The sequence below is a fragment of the Amphiura filiformis genome, chromosome 3 (genome assembly GCF_039555335.1).
Source record: "Amphiura filiformis chromosome 3, Afil_fr2py, whole genome shotgun sequence".
In the NCBI taxonomy this organism is placed as follows: Eukaryota; Metazoa; Echinodermata; class Ophiuroidea; order Amphilepidida; family Amphiuridae; genus Amphiura; species Amphiura filiformis.
This window is the reverse complement of record NC_092630.1, coordinates 18,642,206-18,669,097: the sequence shown is the minus strand read 5'-3', so window position 1 is coordinate 18,669,097 and position 26,892 is coordinate 18,642,206. Positions and strand designations below refer to the sequence as shown.

General features: G+C 36.3%; 1 protein-coding gene across 1 annotated transcript in view; it reads right to left on the bottom strand.

Moving 5' to 3' along the window:
* The window catches only part of LOC140148156 (uncharacterized), a 49,128-nt gene that overhangs the window by 15,887 nt on the left and 6,349 nt on the right, over positions 1-26,892 (bottom strand). The window contains exons 2-10 of the mRNA XM_072170019.1: positions 22,620-22,739; positions 21,153-21,243; positions 20,406-20,495; positions 15,250-15,354; positions 13,404-13,505; positions 10,509-10,610; positions 9,021-9,122; positions 7,859-7,990; positions 6,722-6,823 (exon numbers count right to left, since the gene is read on the bottom strand). Of these exons, the coding sequence (XP_072026120.1) occupies positions 6,722-6,823; positions 7,859-7,990; positions 9,021-9,122; positions 10,509-10,610; positions 13,404-13,505; positions 15,250-15,354; positions 20,406-20,495; positions 21,153-21,243; positions 22,620-22,726 (933 nt within the window). The 5' untranslated portion in view covers positions 22,727-22,739. The remainder of the gene's footprint in view (positions 1-6,721; positions 6,824-7,858; positions 7,991-9,020; positions 9,123-10,508; positions 10,611-13,403; positions 13,506-15,249; positions 15,355-20,405; positions 20,496-21,152; positions 21,244-22,619; positions 22,740-26,892) is intronic.

The window sequence follows — 26,892 nt, the reverse complement described above, 5'->3', positions numbered from 1 at the left end:
ACGAAAGGTCAAAATTTTCAATTGATCATCGGCTTTTCATCCCATCTACATACACTTTAAGTATAAATCATCAGATTTATAAAGTGTACTTCGAGTACTGTTAAATTTCAAAAATATCAATTTTTAATCATTTGCCATAAAATGTGTATTACATTGCGAATTTCAAAGAATCAAAATTATTTGATATCAGAAGGACATTCTTCGTATTCAGAATGCGATTCGATATGTCTGAGGTGCTCTCATGTCCCACAAAAAATACTGTCAAAACGCAATAAACGCTCATTTTAGATCCCTTAAGGTTAAACAAAATCTGTTATGGCTTTGTCAACTCAAAAACATATTATCATCTTACACGTAAGAAAACATGCATACCAATCATGTGAAATAAAAAAAAAAAAAAAAAAAAAAGTGTAAAAATGACCATTTTAGCTTATTTTGTCACCTTCAGTCAGCTCCTATTGTTAAATTTGTTTACCGATGCTTGGTAACAAATTTGATTGACAGGCAATAGCTTGTCACCTGTCATGCGCATAACACAATTATCTCTATAAAACATACTATAAAGATGTCAGCCTCATGCAATTATACTGATCATCAGTTGCAAGCTCGACCCAAGACGCATTCGGCCTAAAAGACACTGCCCTATTGTAACGCAGCCAGAAAAAACCCGACCGGCCCGGTCAATATTTTTTGAGGCCTGTGATTGGTTGGGTGGGAGTGGGGCACCCAGGGGAGTCGGTGGGGGATCATCCCCACAGATAATTTTAAGGAATACATGGGAACAGCAAAGAGTCCTTAAAACCGGCCTTAAAATGACTAAAAATGAGATAAGAAATTTACAAATTGGGATAAAAATTTGTATATTCGCCCTATTCTTCACACTAAAATCCTGGCCAATAACGGGCTGTGCTGGAGTTTGATTGACAGAATCGTTTGGTAGGCCTATCACATTCATGTTTTATATAGCACTAACGGCCGACGGGCTTATGCGTTTCAAGATGTATTTGCTTGTAGCGCTCTGTTTAGTTAGTTCGTTGGGGTGGGTGTTTCATGTTTATTTTGTTTGTTTTAGCAGAGAAAATGGGGACATCTAAAGGCTGTGCAATAATTATGAGCCCTGGGGAGGGTAAAATTAGGGGTGGGGACAAGAAAATTTTTGGCGAGCGAAGGGGATGGGAAGCAATTTTTGGCAGGCCGAGAGGAGGGCAAGTGAATTTTGGCACATAAAACACTCTAAAAATGCTTAGGAAAACCGCACGGAAAAGCTTAATGCAAATTTTCCTTCACGCTACTTTCATAACATGTATAAAGACCATTTAAAGTTGGTAAATTGACATCCCAAAAATTTGGCATGTGCAATGGGGGGCAACGATTTTTGGCGGGCCGAGAGGGGGGCCAAGCGATTTTTGGCGAGGCGGGGAGCAATTTTTGGTGTCATTTTCCCAACTGAATTACTCTTATCATACAGTGTATTCTGCATGTACATTATTACCCCCCGGTGTGGGCCTCCTCCCACATACCAAGAGGAGGAGGGTCAAATAATGATGAATTATTGTTTTTATATTGCGCATTATATATATCAAATTTCCGGATCTGAGAAAATCTCGAATTTTAAAATGAAAATTCCTTAGAACCCTGACTGGATGACTCGGCTAGATAATGGTACTCATTTTTTTTTTTTTTGCATCGTGGCCAAATCAAAGTTTTATATTATTGAGAACACATTTTCATGCCAAAATTGATGAATTTTAGTCCATTATCGGACCAGCATGCCACTGATTGCTGTCGGGTTTTGCGTTCAAAAACTCATCTCTTTTTCCTCAATGAATATTACCCTAGTAAGAAGTATGCAATGTGTATTAATGAACGATGACGTTTGAGATGCTGCTGCATGGACTGATGCTGTATAGGCCTATGTATACCATGTATACTCTAAGATCAAGTCATGTTTAAGTCTAAATGGAAGCAAACTTGGGTCAAAGGTTTGATGTGGACCTTTTAGCTGTATAATTTCGCTTTGTGTGGCCGTCGGGGTGGGGGTAGGTTGGGTGGGGTGAGTGAGTGAGTGTGTGTATGTATTTCCCTTGGGATATAGGCCTACTATTCAAATCCCAATTTGTAGCGACACGCTGTATGTTTAACATACCGAATTTGACAAATTACTCTTATATAGGCTATCACTAGATTTCAGCGGTTCTCGGTCGGGCGCTTCTCGTGATAGGCCTATTTCTAATTACCCAAACTCGTTACCCATATACCTGCCCTGACTTTTTAAACTACTAAGAAATGCGTCTCTCAATGATCAAGACCCAAGACACAACTTAATCAACTCTGTTTGTTTTAAAGGTGTGATGCTTACTTCGGTAGACCTACCCATAATCTTGATACCAATCATTCGCCTCTTACAAGCCCTGCCCTGTTACCACATTTAGAGAAACCGAAATTAATATCTGGACGTGGATATAGGCCGTTACTAAAGTAATGAAATCAATCGCGAGAAGCGTGAACGCAAAAACGGTTCATAGGCCTTCCGGAAATAGTCATGTTCTCAAAAAATAGGCCTACATGCACGTGTTTGGTGTGTGTGTGCGCGTGTTCGGTATCTTAACGTGTTCGGTATCTTATATGTGTTGAAAATAAGGCCTATAATTATTGGTCCGATGAGATGCACCTGTTAGTCACACTGTAATGCTTCAAGTTCCGGCGCGGACTGTACTCCGCGCACACTCCCGTTGATACTCAGCGATAGCGCAGCAGCACGCGATAGTGCAGCGCGAGCACGCGATAGTGCACCGCGTGAACGCGAAACTTCAGCGGGACGCGAACGCGAGAAGCGATAGCCGGACGTCAGAGGACGGACGGACGGACACGCCGTAATTAGTATTAAGATACCATGTATTCTTCATGCATAAGTACCCCATGTGGGCCCCTCCCACATCCCGATTGGGGGGGACAATCATTGTTTTATATTGCGCATTGTAGGCCTATACTATCAATTTCAGTCATGTAGGCCATGTTTAATATTATATTAGGTCAAAAAACTTTTCAAAAAGTCTAAAACACTCCGGTTTTTATGTCAAAAATGGTCTCTTTTGGGGTGCTAAATCTGCTAAAATGTTTACTGAACGCGTGAAAGCCCAGGATGGGGTGCGGTAGGTGTGGTGGGGTGGGGAAGCAGTGGATACCAAGCACAAAAAATGTTTAATTATTGCCGTATATTTTCTGCTTCAACATCAGCCATATTGGTCATGTAATAAAACCAAAAACAATTTTTTAAGAGTGTCTCTTGTGCATAAAAGTATAGGAAACTCGTAACTTTAAAGCATGTTTTCTGGAAGAAGTAAGCACTTGTTATTAAAAGTGTAGAACAAGCCAGGAGCCTTGAAATGTTCTTTTTTAATAGCCTCTGAAATGTCCTTTCCTGTGGTGCGAAATGTGCAGAAACCATCTGGCTTACCCCACCAGGGCCCTTGAGCGGGCCCCGAACCCCCGGCCGTGCTGGGCGACAGCTCCACTCGCCACGCTCGCTCACGATTGGCAAGTTCAGGATTTTTGGGGTCTGTCTGTGCATCTCTGAATTTTGTAACAATCCAAAAAGTTGAGGGTCTCACCCCTTAATTGTTGGACTGGGATTGACAAGCCAGTAGGCCTATATATATAAGCGCCGAGTATTTAGGTCCATTATTAATATCATTAAAACTTTTTGCTCCATTAAATGAATTTGTTCCAGCAAAATCATTTTGATAGTAGGTCATCAAGACACAGGTTTTGCAATTTGAGGCCCTGCACTGGTACCCCCGTTTCGAGGCTCACATCCCCCTCAGACACCCTCCCGATGGTCGCGCTATTCCTGAATCCGCCACTGCCCTCTCGGCCTACTAAAAATTGCATGGTTTTTTTGCCATGCTGGGGGGGGGGGGGGGAATTTTTTTAAATGTGCAAGAGCCATTAAAATTTTTCTCCATATTAGGCCTATTTCACAACCCATTAGGTATAGGCCTATTAGGCCTAGTTTTCATGTGTTTTTTTCTCATGCATTACTTTCATGTATTCAGGGGGCTGTGAAGTTTTCTTTGGAAGGGGGTCCCAAATTTACAAAAGTCAGCGCCAATAAAATTGCCCCCCTTCCGGCCATCACCGATACACCTTACCCCTTAACAGGCTAAAATTGCATGGAAATCGGTCCTTTTAAATAAAATAAACACACTATCTGTAATCATCTTGTGACTCACATTATTTACATTTGGTCATTAAAAATTTTATGGCCCCCCTATTTTTCTTTCCAAAATTTACGACCCCCGTATATTTGGGACCCCCGAAGAAAATGCCAGCCCCTTAATATTTTTTTAAAGATTGGTTTTAGGCCTATTTATTTTTTATTTACGTATACTATTTAGCCCTATTAGATTTCATATTGTAGGCCCTATGGATTAATTATATATTTTCTGAGAGAAAGAGAGAGAGAGAGAAATAGAGAGGGAAAGCAAGAGGGACTGAAGGAGAGTGCGGGAGAGGAAGAAAATGGCAAAGAAAATTGGACACAGTTGTTTGACATAGCGCCGATAAGCGGGTCAAATTGAAATAAGGCCGAGTTGGTACTAGATACGAGTTGTCACAGGGCACACAACGTGAGTGACCTTGTGACCTCTTCAGAAATCAACACGCTGAAATGCTGAATTCAAATCAAGTGTCCGGAGGATAAATAATTTGAAATTTTGACATCTTTGGACCAAATTGGTAAGAAGTAAGTTACTGATTAGCATGTAACGCTATTCATTAATCGTCATGTCCATTTTGACATCAACACAATGAAAGATGTTGATGAAAGAGCGATTTTTTCGGCGTGTATTTTATGGAGTGGCCGTAACTCGCTAATTGAAAACCGTCACAAAATGACAGCGGAGTGTGCCTAAACGCCCAGATATTTCATTTTTGGTGAATCCTAGTAACACTAGCATACCACATGTTATGGTAAGGTATCATAGAAATAATGTAGCTAAGAATTCTGGCGATAATATCATACACAAAAACAATATTATTGTTACAAAAAATGACCACAAGTGGTACCAGATTCCATGCAAATTTTGTCAATGCTTAAGCTTATAAAATAAAATCAACAAAAGCTTTATACAGGCTGAATAGTGCCATTATTTTATTGAACTGTTTATTATCTGTAGCCAAATTAAAAGCAAAATCGGGGCATGCATCACTAAATTATGGCCTCTGTCACAACAATCTTCATGCTCAGATTGCTCACGGGACGTGAACAAAATTGAAACACTGACAAAGTACATTTGTGTATGAGCTAGATTAATAAATCATAATTAATAATAATGCTTAGAATGTTAGCTCCGAGATGACCTATGATTTTTAGGTCTCACGATGTTTATTTTCTGGAGAAAAAATTGGTTTAGGTGGCTACGTACAGCCCAAATTAGGACGAGAACCATAGAAATTTAGCGTAACCTTAAAGGGATTATATCACAAGATTTTTTGTGCAAAATATTTTGTCTAACTGCACCGTAGATGACCAACAATTAAACTGAGCTCAAAAAGAAACTTATAATTTTTCACAAGGTCATATCTTGAAATTCTGTCTATCAAATTCTACCAAAATTACACACAGGTTTACTCCAATACTCTACTCTTAACACATGTCAGTAACCAAGCAGTTATCCAACTGACACAACAGCAAAATGCACTGATTTCTTTTGCAAGTGTAGATTGTTATTCAGATACCAAATTCTAGATGGCCTGACTCGAGCCAATCACACCAACAGGTGTAAAAAAAGTACAAATGTAATTTGTTCTGTCTTCATTTTGATTTCGTCTTATTAGATTGCTTACACAATTGCCATTTGCCCCTTTACAATGGGCTATATATATCGGTTGAAATCTATGGAATACATGACCTTAATCTTCCACACAGGCAATGTGAATTTCAAATGGGGTTACCTGAATGGGTGACGTTATTTTTTCATTTTACTCCAAAATCACAGTCCCTGGTTTGGCAGTCCTGCATGACCCAAGAAAGCCTCTTATGAAGCATATTTCTGTTGGGGTCCATCAGTTAGGGTTTAACAGTTAAGGTTTAACAGCACCAACACCCTATTCTTCTCAACGATACACAACTGTTATGGCTCTTCTGTACATGGGACATGTTGTTTTCAACCTCAGATTGGAGTACGTCACCCAAACTTCTAATTCTATGTTTTGAGTTCAATTGCTCTGATGATTACAATGTGTATCACAGTGGCCCAAACAGTACGATGACTTACAGGGTGGTGTAACTGCCATGTGTTTGTCCATACTGCCTAAATGCAATATATATCAGGCACAAGTTTCATCAGAGTTTTAAATATTTCACCTGATATCAAAATCTGCATAATTATGATGTGGCTGTCAATCAGGCCATGTAACTTCCTCTTAAGGGTGAAAGCTCAGATGAAAGTTCAGTTAATGTTGGTAACACAGATTGTGAAGCATATATCCTGATCATTGCAGCCTAAAGCACATCATATACATGCATTAATTAACTTGCATTAATTTAGGTAATAAATAAAACAAGCTGATATTAATTTCTTGGCAGAGCAAATTTTATGACAGCTCAAAATATGCATCTCCACAAGTGTACCAGGGTCCTGCGCCTTACTGACCTGAATAACCAGTATAACCTTATTATGAGTGAAAACAAAATCATTTCGATCCATCCATGTCTTACTTTGTTCCATCTGTTCACTTTGGCATCCCCATCTTCTATCAATATTCTACAAGCTTCTAAATTCTTCTTATAGGCTGCTTTGTATAGGGGTGTGTCTCCAAACTGAAAAAGCATAGAGAATTATATTTATCATTAGCATTAACAAATGATTAGCATCAAATATTTTATTATGTGAACATGTGCTATTGAAAGCATGCTACAACACGCTACGCTAATTGCCTAAGTCATTTTTGTAATTTTGAGTACAAAGTACAAAATATGGTTCAAACATGCATTAAAACATATTTATTCACCAATCTTTGCACAAGAACAAATGATAATGATACAAATGAAAGGGAATAATCAGAAATCTAATTGGAAATCTAGCTTTTTTAACATTTTGATGAAGTTCTCAGCACTAAATATTGGTGAAATGCAGATCTTACACAACAGCCTGTACTGTGTCTGCAAATTAGCTAGAATTAACACCTGTAAGTGTTTCTCATTGACCAAATGGTCCATAGCAAGCTGTATATACCATGGAATACTTTGCGATCTTTAAAAAAAATCAACCTACCGACCCAAAAAAAAAAAAAGATCTACCTACAATACAGACCCAAATAAATTTTGAGCTGAAAGGGCAACAGACCTTTTATTTTGTTTTGGCCTAATCAGATTAATTTCATGTTTTAAGGGTAGACGAAGTGTTGTTGGTCGAAGCAATAAAAAAAAATCGATTTTCATTCTCTAGATCAATAAATTATTGACAAATAACACCTTGATGTTTTGCAAAAGTTCATTCTACAAATTATATAATTTGAAAACTTGCTTAATTTATTGTTGTTAATGAGTTATGTACATTTTACAAAAGTGTTGTTGTTTCAGCCCTCTTTACAACATAACTCAAGAACCACAGGACCTACAAAATTATTTCTGTGATATTTGAATTCTTCTACACGCTCGCAAGGAATGAGCAATGCAATTTTTGCCAAAGCTCATTACCATTCGCAAGATGTTGTGAACTACCAAATCGCAACACTTTAAAATAGTGTATTACCTTAAATGCAATATAATTATACATGTATTTAATGACACAATTGGGATTTAAACAGTCATATACACAATAGACATACTTGTACGCCCTCCAAACCCACATACTTTATTCCTGATGTTGACATCTGCATGTCCATCCTTGATGAGGATCTGGCATATGTCTGTACAGTCATGTCCAGCTGTTCTACATATTTCAGTGTGGTCATGTCCAGCTGCTCTATGGAGTGGTGATCCCCACTGTACACAATGAATAAAAAATTACATGTATTATTCACTCGATCGGACATCCCGGAACATTGTCACCTTTGCACAAGCGCGCGCATAGCAACCAGCTTGACGGAGGAGAACTGCACATGCGCACACTGGTTTTACAAGGCTTTTCCCCTTTGTGACATCAACCTGACCAAGAGAATACTAAGATTACATAACAATGACAATTATTTCATTTGTTACAGATGGGTGCAATAATAATTATTTTTAATTGACTTTGTATGGCAATCAAAAAGAATAGACCCCAAGGGAACCATGTTTATGTGTCGCTCCAGATTATTTTGTCATACGGCAGGTAAACTTCAATTTGATGTGTGAACTTGTTTATATTGTGCTGCAAAGAGCTACACGCACATACCTTTGTATTCTCAAGCTCAACACACAAATTATTGTTCAATATCGGGCTGTTGTCTATAAATGATGGAGGTACACTAATTTGGTCTCCATGCATGACATATCCAATATTATGGATTTACCATAGCATTATGCACTGGCCAATTCTGAGTTGGTTCCCTTCGGGTGAAATCTTTTTTTCGTAACAACCTACTTGTTTCCATCAAATATTAAAATATCCAACATTGTCCCATCTTTGTTCTCATTAAGTAATAACAGTTTCTCGCATTGAACACTCATGATCTTCAAAGATTAAAATAGTATTTAACAGTGCTCTCCTCTGCAGCATAAGATTTTTTCTGTTGTAAAATGAAAGACTTGGAATTTTCTTGACCCTTTTCAGCATTTTCTGAAATTGAACAAAGTAATATCCACACCTATAATACCGGCAGGGGATTCATATTGTTATTTAGATTTGCCATCTGTAAGGTTGTTGATTGTTTAACAAAGTTTTAACATTACTTGGATAAAACTGATTTTTATATAAGAACGTAGCAAGGTGGTATTTAAGTTTGAATCTGCCACTGTGAAATCCAACATGGTGTTACTCTCAACTAGAGGAAAGTATGATGAACATTTTTTGACAAATGAAACGATTTCTTACATTATTTTGTAAATTGACATCAGCCTTTCCTTCTTTGATTAATATCTTACACACATCAGGATGGTTCTGATCAACAGCTCTATGTAATGGAGTACTACCAACCTAGAAAACAACAAGAAAAACATGCTCCATAATGAGGTGACAGGCTGAGACGAATATTCGTCTCAGGTGACAGGCACACTATTCACTACTATTAATAAAGATAGAATGAATATTGTGTCATATGTGAGGGGGCCAAAGGTGTCAAATTTGAAATTGAGATAATCAGAGAATCATTATCCTAAATATTTTAAATCAGGTAAACCATAATCCTAATCGTTAATAGGTATCATGCTGGTTGTTTCATTGAAGGATGATATAGCCATGCATGGTTTGCACTTGAGTTCATTGATTGGTCACCAAAGGTTAAATAAGAAATATATAAATAAATATTGAGTGAGAACAAAATAGTTACGAGCTATTATTAACAAACATGGCTTATTTTCAGGAAAGTAGTGGAAAGTTCTGGTCCTTTGGTGTTGCATCATTGTCACAACAACACCTTGGGACAGTAGTTTCTATTACTTCCTCTCATGGGCTAGCTTCCTCTCACATCATGTCTAACTAAATAACTTCCGCTTTAACCATGCTGCATTTTGAATATAACAAACACATATATGGTTTATTTGGTTATATATGAATAGGCCTGGGTGATGCATGAAAATAAGACAAGAAAAAATTTGTCCAAGTTACAGCCCAGCTGAAAAAGCTGTGTTAAAATCACTGAAAATACAAAGTTATATAGTATAAAATAGGGATTTTGGGTTTGAAATGGTATGTTTTCTCTCATTGCTCATTCTTTGACTTCTTTGTTTATATTACCAATATTTATATGAATGGCATCAGTTTTAGGAAATATTTGCCTACCCAACTCTCAGCTTTGAGGGAGGATGTCGAATGCAAGTTTAAGGTATTTACAGCTTAGTGTGTTAAAAAGAAAAGCCCCAGGTTAACTTTTTAATTATTTGGCATCTAAATCATCTTGTTTCTGGTATAATCTTTCTTTATGTATTTCCACTTCAGTGTCAAGCACAGCTTTCCAAGCAGGCCCTCATTATACAATTATAAATACATGGTATGATTATAATTACTGTAATACATATTGATAGAAATCAAGTTATTTAGCAGCAATATTAGTTTGTGCTTTGAGTTGATACAAAAACACATGCTGGCATTTTACTGTGAAAGTTCAGAATATGGGAAAATTCTGCACACAATTGGTAATTTTTCCATTAATAACTGTGTAATCAATTAGTGGTATTTAACCACACCCTTGACAGATTCATGATGAAAATCATACTTCAAGTGTAATTTTAATCTTATCATTATATTTTCAATATCTTATTTCTATTTACAAATCAGCATTTTGAATAACCTGCATCAAAAGCCAACAACATAATGTTTATGCTCATCATGCCATTTAGATCCTGGTGAATCTCTTATACATACTTTGTTCTTCACATCGACCTTTGCTTTTCCATCTCGAATCAAGACTCTGCATACTTCAACTGCATCGGCTATTGCAGCAAGATGAAGTGGGCTCTCACCAATCTGTAACATAGCAAAGCAAATCAAATCAACAAACTAAATCACCAGCAATTCGTATCCTCCCACTGGAACTTGTGTGTATAAATTGTCATAATTTATATTTTAAAATTATAGTACGGATGTTTTCAGGGATATTTACCTGATGAAGTATTTAAACAAATTATTCATTCATTCAATCTGTGTTCAACTGTTTTAACACAGTGTAAAGTGCTATCTACTGAAGATAGCAGAGTCACTGCTGATCATGCAGTGTAAAAGTGCTATCTACTGAAGATGACAGATATACCACTAATTTCAGTGTATAGTACTTAAAGGAATATTTCGTGATCCTAGCATCCTCTTATTATGACATTTTTCATTAGATATCCACCCCGGTGGGTTCAGTCTTCACTGACAATGTGTACGCATGATGGTTCCAATTAGGTACTTTTCAAGAAATGTCCGCGGAATTTTCGAGGACAAAAATGTTCGCGATTGTCCAAATTCATTTCACAGTCGATTCTGGTGAAAATCTGAACCAATTTTGGTTGCAGAATTTGACTACCTTGCAGCCAGTATAATACAGTTAATCAGGGCTGTTGCTCTGATTGTTTTCTACCTCACGTTGAAGCCCATCACCAAACATTCATATTCCAAGTACTGAGTTACATTGGTTCAGTTGTTTCAATTTTAGAAGCAAAAATGTGTATTACACACAAATCATTATCAAATAGTTATAAAGAATTAATAAATGCAAGCTTCTGATCAATTAGTAGAATTTTAAAACAAGGGATCATCTAATATGATTTATGATTAATTAAATTTTGATTAATTAAAACCACACAGTGTTCAACACTTGAAGAGTTAAAACTGATATAGCATTTTTATCAATTTGAGATAAGGCCAAAAAACCCCAGTTGTTTGTTTTCGTTCGACCGACCGGCAGTACAGTATTTTAAGTCTACCAGACATGTACATGTCTAAGATTTACCTTGAATTTGTCTTTGGTGGAAATTCTGTGGTCAGTGAGTGTTTTACATAAAAACAAGCACTTCACATTATACTTTTGGTACTTGAATAAAAAAAACCCTTTTCCTGACCGACCGACCCAACATCTGAAAGTGATCTATGGACAAGCAAACAGTTTTTTTTTTTTTTGCCTAATGGAAAATATGACTGGTCAAATTGTAAAGAAAATAATAACAAAATATGTGCTACTTTTGATCATATTTTCAAACATTTAACTTGGATTTTTAAGTATATGGGTGTTAATTTAAAGCCAACATCATAAGGCAGATAGATGTTGATGGCCTTATCTCAAAAGGTTGACAATGTCATATATCACATATATTGCATATGAACTCTTCACTTAATTGTTTATACCATTTGGCATAATACTGAAATAAACTGGAGAAAGGGACTATCATAACATTTGAAATGGTGAAAGAAACAGTGCAAGGTTGTTTGATGTATATTGAATTGGCTTCATTATTAACTAAATGTAAACTTTAGATGGCGCTATTTATCCTAAATCATATTTCTTTATTTGCAAGGGCTGGGTGAGTAATAACTGCCATTAAAACAGCTGGAATAGGTGAAACAAGCAATAAGGAAATTTTATAAACATATTTTATCAAACAATAAAAGGAATTATTTGTATTAAAAGCTTAAAACAGTAATTTCCAGTAACTAAATAAGCGCCACCAATTTTGTCATTAATAGATACATTTTATATCTGAAAAGGCTATAAAAATGCTATAAAAGTGAATAATGTTGTAAAAGAGGGGAAATTAAAGTTGAGAATGACTCAAAAGCATTTTATGATATCACATTCAGCTGTTTAAGCCTAAAATTTGGTTGTACATGATGTTTTGTTTGACAAACTAATAAATGATCCCATCAAACAACCGTGAGTGGCAGACAAATTAATGAAAGTCACAAACAGGGTGGTAAATGATCTCTTAATACAATACAAAGAAATGTGTGTGAAATCCTACTACATCCTGGGTTGAAACTATGTGGTTATACACCTTGAGTAAATCTTGGGTAATTAATGATTATACTAAACAAACACTTATCACAAGCACATGTTTTCCTGACTTTATGTGGGAAAGCCCAAGAAAAACCACAATGATATGCAAATAAAAATGTCATTTATGGTCATGAAAAACCCCTGTTCTATGGGTCCGACTGACCCAGATTTTGCATTTTGGTTTTCTTAAGCTGTATGCAAAAACAGCCATTTTTGTAGCCAAACTTGATTGATTTTGGCTGAAATATGTTTGCAAATATGTTTGTTTGTGATTTTCAAGGGTTATTTAGTCCAGACCCACTGACCCTACTTGCCAAGACCATCCACCCATAGAATAGGATTTTGTTGATGCCTGATACTGAATTTATGTTTGATCTGATTACTAACCTGCATATGAGCATGCATCATGTACAAATGTGCTACTATCCTAGGGTGACACTAGAGTAAAAATTTCATTTGAATGAACATAGTGTCATGATAAATGTCTGTGTACACTGTATGATGAATGCCTTTGTATACGCCATCTGAATTGAATCCAATAACTCGCTTGTATATCCGATAAGGTCTTTTGATTGGTTGGTTAGTCGATTTGTTTGATCTAGTTTGATCAGTATTTATGCCTGTCCAGATTTGGTATTTTGAAATATGATCATGGTCAAATTACGTACAGCTTATTGGCAGCTGTGTTTATTCAAATGAAATTTTTACTATTCGCTTAAAAATGTTCCTGCTTCAAAGTAGTTTCGGGCCATGCAGAAAGACCCCTTATGCAACCTGCAACTTACATCATTTTTCAAATTGACACTTGCATGGCCATCTTGCAGTAATAGTTGGCAAGTCTTCTCACAGGATTCTCTTGCTGCACAATGTAGTGGAGTGTCTCCATTCTGAAAATTGAAAAAGGTTCAAATATGAAGGACTAGTAACATTGCTTACAAAGTAAAGAACAACCAAATAAGTCATTGATTTAAATGAAATCTTGCTATTTTAGTGTCATCTTCAACTTCACCGAAAATGGTTGAAATTTGGGTGAAAATCGTGTTATTTTTACAAAATTTGGCATTTTTCGACCATATTTCTCAAAGTTGGTCAAATTTCAAGATTTAGCAGTTATGGGTTTTCATAATTCTAGGGTTTACTATGAATCTCATCTCAATGAGTTGTCTTTGTAATTGTATATAAAATGAAACTGAAATTGAGTTAATGTGGTTGTCGGTGGCCACTGGCCTGTGAAAATGCACTTGAGGAGAACCAGATAGAGGTGTACCAATAAAGATCCTCACAGTATATCACTTGAGCACCATTCCTTCAATTAGGAACATGGTCCGATTTCATATCACATGCTATTCCCACCATGAGTAAATGACACTGATCCCCACTTTGCCACTTATTACCGTAACCACCCGGGTATAAGCCCACCTTCAGGTATAAAAGCCACCCCTTATTTTTCAAAACATTCTGGGAATAAGAGTGCACTCAGCTATAAGCCCAGTACTAAATTTTGGCTAAGTTCTTAAATCAAATCAATGCTTTCTCTCACATTTAAGAACAAATATAAAAAATATCAGTTGATAATTAACATTCCACACTTAGAATTTTAAGAAATTGACATAGATGATAGTAATTACTGGTACATTGGGCATATCAGGGCTGCCAACTGTTTGGAATTGCTTGGCGTGAGACAGAGGCATACCGGGATTTTCCGACAACAATGTTCATTTTGACCTGTGATTATTTGAGCCACGGCCCTCGAGAATCTGAAAAGCGGGGAGGGGGGGGTGGGGTAGGGACAACAAATTATTTGGATGATGCGTGAGATTTTACTCATTTTCCAGCTTTTTGCGTGAGATTTACTACCAAGGCGTGAGATTATACTACCTTGGCGTGAGACCGTGAAAAAGTGACCCAATGCGTGAGACTCACGGCCAATGCGTGAGAGTTGACAGCCCTGGGCATATATACAAATGTGGATGATTTTTCCTATTTCTAAATTCAAGTACTAGCCCCTCCCCAGTTATAAGCCCATCCCCATTTTTTAAGTGAAATCTGCCATCTAGGGGAGCGGGCTTATACCCGAGTGGTTACGGTACTTATCCATTTGGGTTCATTGAGACAGTAACGTCTGCCTGTGATACATGCGTGATCAAGAGCTATGTATCTGTAGCACACAATGTGGTGCGAAGTAAATGCGCCCTACAGATACACAGCCTTTGATCGCACATGTATCACACATGGATGCTACCGGGACACTACTGTCTTGGAGAAGCCAAATGGGCTGTATATAGTTTCATGTCATTATTTTTATAAAACTCTTTCGATATGAGACCCATTAATGCATTTAAAGGTCCACAACACTGTATGAATAGAAATGGGTTAAGAAACTCCCAAACACAACATCTTTAGTCCATTTGGCTTTCTTGAGTCATTTTTGATACACATATGATCAAAGGCAGCGCAAAAAAGGTGGTGACTCTGCCCTACATTATGCTACTGCCCAGGAAGCCAAATGGACCAACACTCTACAGGGTCAATGAAAACTAGTAGGCTTTCCATAACAAATCTGATGATGTGCGGTGAGGTTGTTGATCACACCATCTTCCTTTAAATAAATCAAATTACAATTTGACTCACATGGTTTCTGATGTCTACATCTGCATACCAATCAGAAATTAAGACCCGGCAGATTTCATCATTTCCTTCTGCTGCAGCAAGGTGGAGTGGACTGTTACCAGGAAGCTTAATAAAAGAAAAACATCAAACAAATTAAAGAGTAAGGAACTCATCCAATTCACAATCCTGGAGGAGGGAGGGGGTACCCCTACTTTTTATAATATATATGTGACACAATTAACTTCACAGTATAACCTAAGGTAACTGATTTAAAGAGAAAAGGTCCTCAGGGCTTTGGAGTTATATAGATAACAAAAATGAAACTTTAAAGTGTTTATAAGTAGCACAAAACCTGGCCTTATCAAGGACTGGAGGATTTAGACTAGCACCTAAACCAAATCATGCACACCTTTTACACCTTTAAATGTGCTCAAAATATACACACATGAACCAAAAATGTTTTGCTTATGTCTTATCTTCACGTGAGGAATAGCAGGAACTTAAGGAAGTGAGACCGGTCCATGCTATGCATCTCAGACATCTGTGCGGCGAAATCAGTGAAAATTGTAGCGAAGGAGGTGCGAGTACCTCAGGTTAGTTTATAAGAAGTCCCATAGTATATGTCAATTTGACATGATACCTAAAATTTTACAACTATGACAAAGCAACAGAAAAATAAGAGAGAAGGAGGAAGAGGTAAAGGAGGAAGAGGAAGAGGAAAAGGAAGAGGAGGAGAATTATCTTTGGTTGATGTATATCAAAACAGGAGGCAGCCACACTCAACCAATGCTATTGATCTTCCTCTCCTACTCTCCTCTCACCATCCTCCTTGTCCCCCTCATCATCACCAATTCACCATCACTGATATCAACTCAACATCACTAAAGAAAGAAAGAAAGTAACACCATTTTGTAACACCCTTGTTTATAATCTAAAATATAAATATATGTCACTGTTGAAATATCTGAATAGGCTGTTGGTAAAAGTGCTTGCCAATCTACTGCAACAATCCATTCTTGTTTTGTGTCTTTTAATCTTTATGTGTGTCAAATGAAAGAGATAAATGTAAAGAATATGTAAAAAACACTGGGGCTACTCCAAATAATTTAAATGGGCCTGAAGCTAAAGGCAAGCAGCCCATTTTGGCATATTTTTCAATTAAACATCTTGCAAACTAAAAAAAGTGCGACCCCCGGGTAGTGTCAAATGAAAAAGGTAAAGAATACAATAAAAAGAAAACCGGGGGTGCTAACTTGAACCAACTATTATCTATTCCACCTCCAGTGACACCTCACTAATTTCTCTGGACCTTTGGATGCATTGAAATAGGTATTAGCATTTTACTTAAAAATCAACAGTGCTAGTTTTCATGCCTCTAATGTGAATATTTGCCTAATATCCTATGCCGGACAATATACATGAGGTGTCACTGGAGTTGGAACAGATATAGCTGGGTCCAGCTTTTCGGTGCAACAACCACTCTAGTTCCTGTTACACATATGATTATGTTAGGCACCGGAGTTTTGCGCGATTTAAAACAGCAAAATGCGCTGGCCACTTTTCAAAATGCGCGAAAATGCGCCAAAAAATAGGTCAAAATGCGCTAAAATCGTGATCCCCTGTTATCAATGCAAAACACGAAAAACATAGGTAAAACGATGGCATGTCAATCAATTACGACCGACTTCGGTTCATTTCCAGTTTCTGGAAAAATAAAAAATTAAGATGGCGACCATCACAAATCGTCGATCGAAATGTCGAAAAGCAAGGGTAAATTTCCCACATTATGCTTGGTTTAATGATCGTTATTTGTATTTTGATGTACATAAGTGAAGTTAGAACCAATATTGCGTGAATTTTCTTGTAAATGCTGCCGATTTGGGGCATAAAATCGTAAGTTTTAACTTTAAGCTTATCGATGGGTCAAAATCGTGAACATTCTTGATGGAACCCAAAATGCGCTTTGGACACCCAAATGCGCGAAAATGTGCGCTTTTGCGCGAACCGCGCAAAACTCCGGTGCCTAGATTATGTTTACTGGGATTTTTTTTATATGGTGCATAATTTGATTATTTCCCACACTGGAAAATGTGTGTCTCAATAATAATGATAATGTCAGTTGCCATGACAGTCTAAAATTCTATATCATATGGGAAATAGCGATCAAGGTTGATTTTGAAAACGCTTTGATTCATCATTCAAGTTGTTTAACCTGTATTGCGACACTATGTACATGTAGATGATATCATTGAAATCTTTGTTTGCATCACACTTAACCACTTCCTGTCCAATTCCAAAGTACAGTTGCGATTTCTGTCACTACTGATCAAATCAAAGGTCAAAATCAGAGGCTCCAAAACTACTGAATTTAATGGCTACTTTATTTTGCGAATTACTACACAACCAGTATTTTCCCATAGACCTAAAGCTTGCAAATCCCAAAAATTTATTATTACTTTAAAACTTGTAAAAACATTTTTTTTCTTGATTTATCAATATTTAAATTTCCGAGTCCGGGTCCAGGCTCCTTCGATGATTAAATACTTCGTGAATTTACACTAAGTAAAGAAGTTTTACAAGTTTTACAATATAAATAACTGTTGTAATTGAACATTTATGTTTATACAGCTGAGAGTGAGTTCACACTTCATTTTTGCTGAACCACTGTAGCTTACTGACTAACCATTCGGTCTGAAATGGACATATCTCTAAACAGGGTCTTAGCTAGCCACCCGTCTGGCCGTCATTTTAGACGGCCAGTTTGCTCCTGGGACGGGCAAAATTAATGCCTTTGACAGATGCTATATTATAAATTGTATGTTTTAAGAAGCTAATTGACCTTTTTAGTAAACCCAATTTGTAGAACAAGGCCATATCAGCACATATTTTAACTCTTTGAACCCCCAATAGGCTTTAGACGTCTGGTAAATGTTTTAAAGGTCAAATTAGGACAGGCAATTTTATTCAAATGACGGGCAACCCTCAATTTCTAGCTAAGACTCTGTCTCTAAATGCCACGAAGGTATGACCCCATGAGTGGTGTCATATGAAAGAGGAAAATATAAAGAATATAATAAAAATATTTCCAAACTTCAGGGGTCATCCAGGGGTCAAAAAAGGTCATTTTAACCGAAAATGCTCTGATTGAGCTTAAATTTGAATGCAATGATCCTTATGACATTCTAAACATGTTTAAAACATTTTAAAATTTATTTAAGGTCATTAAGGGGTCATAAAGGGGTCAAAGGTTAAGTTTTTCAAAATGCTCCAATTGAGCTGAAATTTGTATGCAATGATCCTTATGACATTCTAAACATGTTGAAAACATTTCAAAATTCATTTAAGATCATTAAGGGCCATTACAGACTCCGGGTGACAGTGGTATAGGCCTACCACAATATACTGTCGAAGCCACATGGTTCAGCTATGGTGCGGTTATCGCTCTAGTTTACTCATCAACATGCATGTATTTGATTTACCATCAACATATAAAGGGGCCTTCCTTAATGCACTTGGCATGGTGAAAAAAGAAATTTCAAACAAAACTTGCACCAACAATGGTTGAGTCACCTTTTGATCTTAAATTTGTTTTCATAAACCTTCAACATTTTCAATACTGGATATACTGGTATGAAAACAATATCAGGTAGTTCATATTTTGATGCATCTTTTGATTGTTTGTGCCCATTGTACCCATTCAACTTATAGCATGATTTGTGTTGCGACAAATGCTATACAATATTTTTTGTAGCAATACCCAAATTTTGCTTAGCCTTTTTTTAAAAACATTTGATAGCTTTAAATATGCTAAGCTATTTGAGTTAATGCATAAACACATACAAAATATATTAATCATTATTTTACAATTAAATGAAATCAGCGCTCAAACTTCTATTAGATAGTGATAATATTCCAAAAATCTACACATTTTCACTATATGTGTCCATTGCATCTTCGATCAAGTAGTTACAGAACACAATGTATTTGAATCAAATTTCAAAGCTAGCTAACAGCTTGTTCTGAGATTGTGATGACCTTAGCTGGGTGGGGTGGGGGTACTTAGTACAAATGATGACCATACGTATATGGGGGACGTGCCACAAACATGGGTAGCATTTTCGGCCTAATGCTAATTTTGCCTCACTGTAGCCAAAATTTTGGAAATTTCCCCGGAATTTGGGGAAAAAGTTGTAAAAACTAAGACAAGTTGTTTTAAATTTGGCTGAAAATTTTGACTTTTGGTATATCGATGGGTCCTAATTTCTTGAAAAATTGGTATATTGATGGGTCCACTTTCAAATTCTTGGCGGCACACCCCCACCCCAACCAAACTTGGGTACACCCCCTCTGGACCTTAGCACCTAGTACTCTTTCATGAAAAATTCTCAGATACTTAATTAATTATTTTTATGAATAAAAAAAAAAAAATTTCACTCGAATTGTGTGTAGGGTAGATATTCATTCTTGATTATTTGTGAACTGAATGTAAAAAATATTGTTTATTAAAATCAAGCAAAGCTTTAAAAGGTTACAGTATCTGGAAAGGTTTCATTATATGTACTAGAGCCGGTCCCATTCATCTTGGAAAGTTAATGTTTACGTGTGCAGATGGGCCATTAGGGTTTCCCTGGTTTCGACATGTTTATGATGCAGATGAGCCACTCTGGGTTTCCCCTGGTTTAACATTTTGCAATATTTGATGGTCATGTCGGACTATGGGAAGACTGGAGATTTTCAGAATGAAACTGGTCAATTTTATGCATTGCATTTTGTGCAATAGACTCACAAAATTAATGAGCAATTATTCAAAATTGTGGCGCATTTTGCGATGCGATACTGGATATGCCAAATGCTGTCAACATAAGATCCACTTCAAATGTTTTATACTTTCAAAACTGAGTTTTTGTTTTAAATACGTAATGGTCATTTGTCACACACTGGCTTCCGTTTCTACAATGTAACAACAAAAGTTTGTTGTGACAACCCTTAATGATTTGTTAAGGATGTTGTGACATGGATATCCTGTGAAAGTTAAACATAATTTGTGTAGCTTGTAGATTACATTTTTATAAATCATATCTTAATCTGAAGTTAATTTCTTATAAAATATGTTGAACATGCTAAGTTTGATTGAGCATCTGAACAAGATTTCCTTTAAATTGTTAGTGTATACTTACATTTGAATGTAAATCAACGTAATCGTTACCACCAGTGATCCCGATCCTTTGGTGTTGCACAATCTGTCTTGGTTTGTAAGTGTCATCCGGCTTTATGAAATAAAACATGACATGACAAAAATATGTTGTGTGAAGATTGATGAAACTGACATTTACTCTAAGGTCTGATCCATCCATGGCTTTTCAATTTGAGGATCGAAAAATTACCTTTGTCCAAACAAATTTTGTTTATCAATAAAAAACTAAGTTTATCGACTGTTTCAAGTTTTAAAAAAAGACAGTATTTTGAAAAACTTTGTTTTCACTTGATAAACTTATCAAAACTAAGTTTATCGCTTGAAAAATTCTGTTTATCGATGATAAACTAAGTTTTTAGAATTACTAAGAATTTAGCTTTCAAAGAACAACTGCCACAATGTGTTGACAGCACTGACTCGCAAAGAGCATGTTATCAACTGAAGATGGGAAATGCAATTTATTAGATTGACACTACACTGGCTTTCAGAAAATCACAGCACTCTATTGTTCTGATTGATGAAATCACCTTGTTAATGAGCAACATATGCGGAGCTTTGTGTTCCTTCAAGAGCTCAAGTGTAGAATACCTTGTTTATTATGTTTATAAAAGCATAGACCATTTAAAAAATGGTCTATGATAAAAGGGAAGGTTGTTGAATAGTCTCAGACAGTAGCCTTTATTTCTTTATAAACATTTCAACAAGAACTAAATAGAGGAAAGCCTCTTACCAGGAATACTGTATTGACATTTATACTGTTTTCATCAAGTATTTTCTTCACTTTCTCCACATTCCCATCTTTTATGGCTTGAAAGAAATTCCTGTTGAAAAAAAAGTGGTGAACATCAGTAAGAATTTCAATTGAATGTGCCATTTTAGACACATGCATAATTGCAGGTGTTCAGTACACAGCTAGTAAATTCCTTTTGGGCGCATTGTCATGGTTGAGTGGCAGTGTTCACTGTTCATTCATTTGAAATTTTTCCTGTAAGGAAATTGAGTCAGTTGATATATACTGTGCACAAGATATATCCGAACACTTAAAACAAAAGCCATTCTTTAAAACACTAAAACTAAATTACAAAATAAAATAGTAGACAGATAGAGAATTTTGTTCTGTGTATTTTAATACTTCATTAGGTTCAATACGATTTTATTTTCAATTCACGACTTATATCAATTTGAATAAAAAAGAGCTTTCAGAAGTGGAAAAAGGTGCATTAACTTTTCCATTGAAGCATGTAGATATTGATCACAGCGGAGTGAGGGTTCATCTGTTAGGCTTTTATGAACCCATAACAAAAGGTAGCAGAAATCACTTTGAAGGAGGAAAATCTAAATTTGTCACTTTTGAAGCTCAACCATTTGTCATTCAAATGAGTATAGTTAATGCTCTGCGTGCTATCCGTGTGCTTCAACGGAAAAAGTTTAAGTTTTGAAATATTTTCTCAAAATATCAAGAGCTATCTTAAGAACTACTCAACCAATACTAGGCTTGTTTGTACTCATTTTAATGCAATTTTCATGCTGATTCCAAATATGGTCATGAAAATTTACATTTCTGAAATTTTTGAATTTTTTAAAAAAAATTTGAAACTTGTCGACTGCAGTCGACACCCGCGTCAAGAGAGTTAAATGAACGATAGCTTAGTGGAATAAAATCGCATTGTGCCAAATGAAGTACATGAGTATCAAGGTACGCAGTACAAAATTCTCCCTCTATCGACTACTTTATTTTGCAATTTTGATTAGTGGCTTTAAGATATTGCTTTTATTTTATGTGTTTGGACACTTCATGTGTGCAGTATATACATGTATATGCACAATCATAAATCATGCTATTAAATTGCATATAATCCATCAAATGGCACCAGGGGGAGGGCATGGAGGAAACTCCCCCAGTCAGAAATCAAAATTACAAGAATTTCCACTTTTTGATTTTTGCCCCCCTGAATATCACTTTCCCCCATGCCCCCTTGAAAAGAATTTCTGGTGCCGCCACTGATTAAATGTAGGCAAAAATATAAATGATAACAATAATCAACAACAACAACAATGGTAGGGATTCTTGATTTTAGAGTCTGTATTCGATTTATCCATCTATGTAGGCCATTTCCATAATTGCCAAGTATATAAACATACTGGCTTAAAATTTGAATTGTAATAAAAACAATGATGGGCGTTGCCATATTCATACTTCAATTTCTCATCAGCCTTCTTCCTGTTGGTAGTCTCCTCACTCTCTTTTGTCTTTCCATTTCTGTTAGGCCGGATATAGTGTTTAGTCACAGCTGTTGTAGTCATTGTTCACACATATCTGCAACAAAGAGAAAGAAGAATGCTTTCATATTAGGTGGATGGTCTTACATTGAGGCCTACCGGTACAATATGTTTCAGTGGTGTAACTTGGGGCTTTAATTTGGCTTTAAATGTTGACTGTACCCGCCAAGTTTCATGCCCATACGACAGTTTTTACTAATTTGACCTCAGATGACCCCTGGAGACCTCAAAATGACCTTCCAAAAATTTGGCTTTAAATGTTGACTGTACCCACCTGTACCCACCAAGTTTTATGCCCATAAGACAGTTTTTACTAATTTGACCTTGGATGACCCCTAGATGACCTCAGTGACCTTGACCCATTAACCAATACAAACCGGTTCTGTCTCGGGTCAAGATGCACCCACCCACCAAGTTTGAGGAATGTGCGACTCCTAGTCTCCGAGAAAATAGGCGGAAGGCAAACTTTAACCAAAACTGTAACCAAATTTGTCACACACACACCCCACACACCCCTACGGAAAAGTGATTATATAGTCTCCTGCCTTATATCAGGCGAGACAAAAATGGGGTAATTTTACATGTGAGTGCCCAAAATTTCACATCATTGGCAATCAAAATATACCTTTTTACCCAATTTTACAGTACAAAATAGACAAAGCTAGTTCATTTTGCTGAAAATTTTAATTTTGAGGACTAATTGTTCAAAAAAGGGGGTCATTCAGTGTAGGCTGCTGGAAAACGGGGTCATTGGGTGTAGGATTTGCTAAAAATACCTGGGTCTTTTCATGGGCACATTATGTATATATGGGAGTGCTCCCCCCATGACATTTCTTAGGCAAATTGATTTATGTGTCATATCATGGATATATCTTTATTTATTTCATCTTATCTGATCTTATCTGTTTATTAATTTAAGCATGGTCTGTATGGTTTTCTTTTTGTGTTTGATTCCGAATCAAATTTATTATATATTTGCGTATCATGCAATAGTAATGGCATAAGAGGGATGTCATTTTCTTTGGAAGCGGGGGGAGGTCATGAATATGCCGTTGACCAGGTTCAATTTATTTTTTTATGACCCAGGCCCTATAACGGGCTGAAAATTTATATGACCCTCCAGGCCCAGTAACCAGGGGGGTGCAGGGTGCAACGCACCCCCAAAAAAATGTCAAAGGCCCAAAAAGTCCCCTTTTTTTACCCAAAAAGTGCCATTTGCGAGTGTAGCGAGCGAAAAAATAGAGGTTTTTTATGCCTTTTGGTCCAAAAATGTCCAAATTCGCCGCCTCCAGTCCAAAAAGGTCCAACTTTTGAAAAAAAGGTCCACTTTTTTCAAAATCAGCACCCCCAAAATAAATCCTGCGTACGGGCCTGTGACCCTCCTTTTGCACAAATACCTAGAAAATAATGTATCAGAAATGTGTGTGGCTGTGTGCTTGATGGAAAGAAGGTGCATAGAGAGCATTGTGACCCATCACATCAAAACCGACCACTTCGCGGCTGGCTTCATTGGCAGATAACAATGAAAGAAGATGAGAAAATATAAAGAAAATAAAAAGAAATTTGAGCTTGTTTTGGCTCATAAAACATTTTTACTGTATCTGATTTCATCAAGTAAAGTGTCATTTTAAAGTTAAAAAACAGCAATGTATCCTTGTGTTTAAATCTCCATTTTCATTTCTGCCGCAAAGTGGTCTGTTTTGATGTGATGGGTCACATTTTGATTGTAAGTGTAACAAATGCATGTGCAGAACATGTAGAAATTTGGATTGTAAATAAATATTATGCAAACATTTTGATCGAAAGTGTTAAGAATGCGCCCTTAATAATTTTATAACCGCCCTTATTTTTTGGTGTAAAAAATGATGATTTCCCCCATTTTTGATAACAAAATTTATGACCCCAGTATATTCATGACCCCCACCCACCCCATTCAGAAGGAAATGGAATAAAAGTGGAAAAACAAGTTTGTCAACATTTCATGTGTTAGGGTGGCGTGATTTTGCGGGGCACTTGGCCCAAGGGAATGCCTTATTGTGTGTATACTGTGGATCATTGACTTACCTGAGTCACATTGTATAGTATTGGCACAACTTTCTCTATAAACTCAGAATGACCAGTTGCAATTGTACCTGAAAGAACAATACAAGATTGTCTGTCATAACTCTTGTAGAGAATAGAGGTTGAAAATATACAGTTGTTGTTTTAAGATGTGTAAACCCAAGTTTGTTTGATTAAAAAAAAAAATTATGCTATTAAACCTGATACATCTTTTAAGGGGGTACTACACCCCTGCCCAATTGTGTGCCTATTTTTGCATTTTTCTCACAATAGCGCATTGGTGACAATTAAGATATGTATATTATAGGGGCAAGGACTACAACTACTGCACTGGATATTTTATTTCAGCACAGACAACAGTTGTGGAGTTACATTCAAAAATGAGAGAAAACCAATATTTGATCAATAAATCAATAACTACTTGCCTTGAGTTGCTGAATTTTCAGTGCAGTAGTTGTAGTCATTGCCCCTATAATATACATATCTTACTTGTCACCTTTGCCCTATAATATTTGAGAAAAATGCAAAAATAGGGACAAAATTGGCCAGGGGTGTAGTACCCCCTTAAATGATAAACCTTTTAAAATGACTTTAAAAATATCACATGGCAAGGAAATTTTTAAAAAAGAAGCAATTTTTATTTACCGCAGTTGATTGACATACTTTTAAAGCGTCTGCTTTTCAAATCATTGATAATCCGTTAAAGGTATCCACAGTACAGGCTGCCTGATTTACTCTATTGATATTAAGGGCTGTGCAATAATTATGAGCCCTGGGGAGGGTAAAATTGGGGGGCAAGAATTTTTGGCGAGCCGAAGGGGGGGCAAGCAATTTTTGGCAAACCTAGAGGGGGGCAAGCGATTTTTGGCATGCATTCACGGGGCGCCTTTTTAATAAACGCTCTAAAAGGCTTAGGAAAGCGGTGCGGAAACGCTTAAATATGCAAATTTTCCTGCTACGCCTTTCATAACATACATCTAGACCATTTAAAGTTTGGAATTTGGGATCCCAAAATTTGGCATGTTCAAGGGGGGGCAAAGAATTTTTGGCAGGCCGAGAGGGGGGGCAAGTGATTTTTGGCGAGCCGTTCGAAAATTTTACCCCCGACTCACTGGGGCTGATAATTATTGCACAGCCCCTAAGTATCTAAGGAAATTTAAAAAAGAAGCAATTTTTATTTACCGCAGTTGATTGACATACTTTTAAAGCTTCTGCTTTTCAAATCATTGATAATCCGTTAAAGGTATCCACAGTACAGGCTGCCTGATTTACTCTATTGATATATATTAAGTATCTCCAAGAAGCAAAAATAAATATTTGGATTTTTAAATACAATTACATCCAGGCTAAAATAGCCTTTTAGGTTTGATCACTTCTGTTTACAGTACACAATGTACAGTGTGTATGTACTACATATATTTGAATCCATCACAATGTAGGCTTACATATTTACACCAGCCGATCAAACATGAAATACCAATAGATCTATACATGAAATTGTACATTGCTCCATGCAACACCACATGACATTATTTTTGTGGAATTAAAATTCAAGTTTGCAATTGAGAAACAGTTCAGAAATGTTGTTGCCTAAAATTTTCCATGTATTGAAATATTTATTTAAATTACATGGCTTGCAATTGCAAATTTAAAAATATTTTATATACATGTAGTGATGTACATGTACATCACATATATCCTTGCTAGTCACTAAAATTCATGAAATTGACATGCACACAAACATTTGTGTTTTATTCTGAGTCATGATAAGTTCCGCTGGAATCGTATTACACCAATATAATCAATCAAGGTTGCAATCACATGACCAACTTTACTTCCGTTCATCCATCCTATTTCATCCTGGTAAATCGGAAGTAGGTTGTCACCAATGAATGATTAATGGAGTGGACTAATATTATTGTATTAATTGACTTGGTAGAATAATAGCTCTTACCTACCTGTACTAGTAAACATATTTCACAACTGTTTAATACCATACCCAAATAGAAGTAATTTAACAGTTTATGCATAAATAAATTTGTTAATAATAATAATAATAACAGTAAATAACAATATCATTATAACATTGCTGACTTTTGCTTTTTTATCATGGGCTATGGTAGTTTAAA